This window comes from Anthonomus grandis, chromosome 2 (assembly GCF_022605725.1).
Source record: "Anthonomus grandis grandis chromosome 2, icAntGran1.3, whole genome shotgun sequence".
NCBI classification, from domain to species: Eukaryota; Metazoa; Arthropoda; class Insecta; order Coleoptera; family Curculionidae; genus Anthonomus; species Anthonomus grandis.
Genome location: NC_065547.1, coordinates 48,352,944 through 48,358,943, shown reverse-complemented (window position 1 = coordinate 48,358,943; position 6,000 = coordinate 48,352,944). Strand labels below are relative to the sequence as shown.

The following is a 6,000-nucleotide window of genomic DNA, read 5'->3' as shown; positions in this document are numbered from 1 at the left end:
ATGGATTTTAACAGTAACAACATAATTCCTTGAGATAGTGGGCAGGTTTTTCTTTTATATTCATGCACTATTTTTCCCTAATATTTACCAAATATGTTGACTATTTCCTAATTAGTTAATTTTGCTTATTAAGAAATACATATAAAAAACATTAGGACAACTAAAAAATGGTTAAAAAATTTGCAATTTGAAATAAAATCTGCTACAATATTACTTTTTAAAAAATTTATTTAAGTGTAATAAAAATATGCAAAAATACAAAATGGTGTATTTTTCTTCTTAAAAGCTAGTGGACGTATTATAACATAATTTCATTAAACTAATAAAATGGTGAAATACTACTCAGATCTTACAAATATGGCTAACAAAAGTAGCTTTAGTTTTAAAAAAAATCATACTTTACTCAGGCTACTTCTGTTAAATTTAGGTATCAAGTAGGTACCTCTACCTAATATAAATTTAAGTACATAACAAAAAATAAACAATACCTTATCCATTATAATAAAAATTTTAATTATAAAACAAACATACAACCTACGGTTTGCCTCTTAATCCTATAATAAGTAGTATAGGCACAATATGGTTAACTGTTACTTAATATACCTAATTTGTGAAAATATAGGTTTTGTTTATTTGCTTAGAGTAAAAAATCATTATAAAATGCTCTTAAATATATATATTTCTTAATTGTTAATATAAATTTGAAGACACGTTATAAGGCTATAAGGAGGGAAGATAAGAAGACACATATTCAGAGGAAACCAGAGAGGAGTAAAACTCTTTTTTAGCTAATTAATCCAAAGATTCATATTATAAGTGAAAATAAGCTTTTGACTTAATTGACTAATTAAATTACATCAATCTACCAGTAATCAAGATGAAATTTTGAAAAGGTGAACTCTCACCCAATTTGCCTCCCTCCTCTGTTTGGAACTCCCTTTGCATATGTCAAAATAATTTTAAGAATATCAAAATACAAAATGAACACAGTGTTTCTTATACCTAAATTTCATTTTAATATGTTAACCTTGAGATAATATTATGGGGACTTTTGACTTCTTGCTTAATAATTGTAAATTATTTAAAAAAAAATTAACTCATCAAACTATTGTATTTTAGTTCAGTCAAAAGCGCAATCGAAATATTGTCATACCAAATATTAATAAATAAAATTATATTTGCCTTTTGTGTTCAAGTAAGTGTGAAAAAGTGTGCAAAAAAAACTCCTAATGCTTCATATTGGTTGAACCTGTACATCGACAAACTATTTTTTATCCTTTAACTGGTCTTTAATCTCTTCCCCATCCTTAGCGGGCGTATAAACAATTTCCGCGTATTCAGTCTTTTCATCGTCATTTTTTATAACTGGCACCATCATATTCGGATTGGCGGCCCTAATTAGGTCAAGTTCTGCATACACTAAACCTTTATCTTTATCAGTTTTTTCATTAACAATTTTCGCGACATCTTCCGCTTGTTTTTCTTGTTCTTCCGCAGTGATGGTAGCCGAATCAGCTTCGTCAGATTCGAGATTCTTCACGGTCGGTTCGGTTGTTTCGGTGGCCACTTTATCCTGCCTCTTCCTGAAGAATTGAGCGGTCAGTTGAATGGCTGACGGTAGACGGCGATGTTTGGACTCTTTTGTGCGTATTACGTCTGCGCTTTCAGTATCACTGCTATAAACAGAAAAAGTGAAATTAGTTTTCTGCAATTCTGCTCAGTGTTCAGTTAGATTAATCTGATAATTGTTAGGTACAGTAACTTCTCGCTTAACTGGATTATTTTTAGAACACAATGGAAAAAAAAGTTTACAAGTTACTGCTACAATACAGGGTTCTATGTTATCATCATAAAAAAGAGGCATTTATTTCCAACAGGTTTGTTATCCAATTACAGGAAAGATTAAAAAAAAAATATGTATCAAAATAAAAAATCAAAATGCTTAACATTCTATGTACTTAAACAGACTATCTATATACATACTAGAAAGACTCTGCATCTGTCAACAAAAATATCGAACTGTTCATGTAAATTATTATTAATATAATTCTGACACATTATATTAATAGGGGATTTAAACAAAATATTAGTCCTAGATTTACATAAAATAATCTAAAATGCCTAGAGTTTATTCTTAGTACCGGAAAATTTAATCCAGCCAATAGGGTGGGACAGTCAATCTGGTTATGAATAATGTTATATAAAAATTTTATGGAAATAATTTCTCTTCTTTTTGCTAAGGGTATAATATTACATTTATTTAAGTATAATTGACTATCCAAGCCTCTGGCTGGAAAGACATCTTCCTCTCTAAACCAGAGATAACATATTAATATATAAACTTGCCCTAAATGCGCTTAATATCATCTATCAGGGTATAAATTGGGTACCAAATTAGAGCGTATGTATTTATGTGTGTAGGTTTTTATTTTACTCTCTCTAAGATATAAAAAAATGACAAGGAATCAGATTTGAAAAAGCAGTGGCGTATCATAATAAACAGCATTAATAACAATATTTTAAAATCTTTTAAATCAAAAAATACTCTTTGCAACAATATTTTCTCTCCTTAGAACCTTAGCGCTAACTTTAACAAAAATTTTGACAATCGCACAATTATTTTAAATTAATTTAAAAGAGTATAATCTTATTTCACCCAACAAATGTCTAAGAAATGCAAGTACTTTGATCAGTTGGGACCAGTAGAAAAGCTTTTGGTCAGAGGAAACTAATTAAAAAGATTGTTTAACAGGTGCTGCCCCGGCAACGCTGTGAGTTTAACCACTATTTATTTTTACGGTTTTTGGGGTATCATGCTTCTAAGAATCATGATGTGATAAGAGCTCCGCTCTACTCTTTTCATTCGGCCGTCTTCCTTCAAAGATTGCCGATCCAAGTGAGAAGCAACTCGTTAAACAGCTGCCCTGAAGATTTTGGATGAGCCATCTGTGTAGATCCTCGAGCAATGAGTTTTGTGTTCTCACTATTCACCTTTCCCCTGAATTATTCCCTTGAAAACCAACCGATGTATTTCATACTAATCTCCTCTTATTCTATGTCCAATGCCTTATACATTTCAAAGGCTTTAATGCATTTTTCAAGCAAAGAATTGAGAGTCAAATGCAGTCATACACGAGGATGAAGGTTGGTGAAGACTTAGGTCTAGGTCACGCCTGATAAAGGTGTTTTTTTTATGGCGATGAAAATAAGTATGCTGAAATGAATAATATGACTCTAGCACACACTTATGCATAATATATCAACCCTTTGTAAAAATTCAATAATTTTACCTAAATAAAACATAAATTTTTAACAAATCATGTTTCATAAAAGCCTGCATTGGAATATGCCAAACTGGTTTTGCCATATGTCTTTTCTAATATCTTTTATTTTATATTGGCCTTTATATTAAGGCCAATATAATGAAATAAGCATAAGTTTTTCCTAAAATGATTATTGGCAAATTTTAAAGTAAGTCCTAAACTAACAATTTCCAGTAAAAAAACCCAAGAAAAAAAATTTTTTTTTTGGTCGAAAATCGAAAGGGGTATAGCCACGAAAAATTTCGAAAAAATGGTTTTAATTTTTTTATAAATAAACTATAACTCTGACAACTTTTTGTCTTGAATAAAAGTTCCTGGTAATATTAAGAGGTATCCGTCTGTCAAAACGAATCGGTTTTAGCTATTATAGAATCGGAGAAAATTGGAAAAAACTATTAATCATAAATATCGAAATATCAAGAGCCCTATGGAAAAACTTTAATTTTTTATTTTTCTATCTTGTACTACTTCAAAATATCTTTAAAAAAGGTTATTACCAATTCAACTCTAAAATGAACAGAAAACCTACTTCTTGGCATTTTTCGATTTTCGAACAAAACCCGGGGTCAAAATGAACATTTTTTCAAAATATGCTCCGAATTCAAAATTTTTTTCTTCTGGTTAAAGACCATTCAAAAACCAGTAAAAAAGCTTTATCATAAAATTTTCCACGATTTATACGAGTGCCACAATATAAAGGAAAAGATCAGGTCGCATAAGAATTCATGTATGGGGATAAGACAAACGGGTTTTTTCGTGGATTTTTTTGATTTTTTAGTTTTATTTTTGAGAGCCAATAGTAATAAAATATCAAAAGAATTGACAGGAGGAGAATAACGAATAAAAGAAATCATAAACGAATTAAATCGAAGCTATAGAAGCCGAGATATAAGTAAAAATGTGGGAAAAACAAAAGAAAACTAGTTTTTTCCCACAGTAACATTTTTTTTTCCTAAAATGATTATTAGCAAATTTTAAAGTAAGCCCTAAACTAACAATATATAGTAAAAAAACCCAATAAAAAAAATAATTTTTTTTTGGTCGAAAATCGAAAGGGGTATACCCACGAAAAATTGCGAAAAAATGGTTTTTATTTTTTTTTAAATAAACTATAACTCTGACAACTTTTTGCTTTAAATAAAAGTTCTCGGGAATATTACGAGGTATTCGAGTGTTAAAACGAATTGATTCTAGCCATCACAGAATCGGAGAAAATAGGAAAAAACTATTAAATCAAAATATCAACTTATCAAGAGCCCTATGGACAAATTTAAATTTTTTATTACTCTACCATGTAATATTTCAGAGTACCTTTAAAAAAGGTTATTACCGATTTGACTATAAAATGAACACAAACTTATTTATTTGCATTTTTCGATTTTCAAACAAAATCCGGCCCAAAATGAGCATTTTTTCAAAATATGCTCTGAATTCAAAATTTCTTTTTTCTAGGTAAAGACCATTCAAAAAGAAGTGAAAAAGCTTTATGACAAAATTTTCCACGATGTATACGAGTGCCACAATATAAAGGGAAATGATTAGGTCCCATAAGAGTCTATGTATTCGGATTATGCAACCGAGTTTTTACACCGATTTTTTTAAATTTCTTACTTTTATTTTGAGAGACACATGTAGTAAAATATGAAAGAATTAACAGGACGAAAAACAGGAATAAAAGAAACCATCAACGAATTGAATCGAAGCAATAGAACCCGAGATATTAGTAAAAATGTGGGAAAACCAAAATAAAACTCGTTTTTTCCCACTATATCACTTTTTGCCTTAAAATAGCTATTGACTAATTTTAATATAAGCCCTAAACAGATAATTTCTAGTAAAAAAACCAAAGAAAAAATTTTTTTTTGTTCGAAAATCGACAGGGAATGATTAAAAAAGGTTATAACCGATTTGACTCTAAAATGAACTGAAAACCTATTTATTTCCATTTTTCAATTCTCGAAGAAAATCCGTATTCAAGATGAACATATTGGTTCAAGATCATTCAAAAAATAGCAAAAAAGTTTATTGACAAAATTTTCTACATATTATGAGAGTGCCACAATAGAAAAGGAAAAGATTAAACCGTATAATAGTCTGTGTATTGGGATTGGATAAAAGAATTTTCACGTCGACTGTTTCTATTTTCCATTTTTATTTTAAAAGGCAATTATATTAAAAGATGAAAAGAATTGAAAAGAAAAAAAATAGGAAACCATCAAGGAACTGAATAGAAGCTATAAAATCTGACATATCAGAAAAAGTTAAAAAAAAGAAATTGAAGCAGGTTTTTTACACTGCAACTGGTTTCACATTTATATTCTACTTAACCCCTACTTTAAAAAAATCCCATAAACTAATATTATTACTACTAATTATTACTCTTATTTTCTTTACAAATAATTTCAAGCTATTAATAACCTTAAGCCTTAATAACCCTGTTTCTTACGATTACAACTACGACTGTCATAAATAAAAAAATATATATAATAATCACTATTTTCCTTATATATAAACCTAAATAAATCGAATGCCAACTCTCAATCAAATGAATAAAATAAGAAAGAAAACTTATAGTCAAGTGACTCTTTTTTTTCTATTGGCCCTGTGCCGAGCACATTTACCCACAAGTTTCAAGCAGAACAACAGTAATTATGATGAATAATGGCTCATATCACAT

General features: G+C 29.2%; 1 protein-coding gene across 2 annotated transcripts in view; it reads right to left on the bottom strand.

Annotated features, from left to right (window-relative positions):
• Positions 1-210: 210 nt before the first annotated feature.
• LOC126747486 (fasciclin-3) overlaps positions 211-6,000 on the bottom strand; it is a 630,854-nt gene continuing 625,064 nt past the window's right edge. The window contains exon 10 of one of the 2 annotated variants that reach the window (XM_050456158.1): positions 211-1,676. In XM_050456158.1, the coding sequence (XP_050312115.1) occupies positions 1,265-1,676 (412 nt within the window). In that variant the 3' untranslated portion in view covers positions 211-1,264. The remainder of the gene's footprint in view (positions 1,677-6,000) is intronic. The other variant, XM_050456168.1, reaches the window with a different exon arrangement.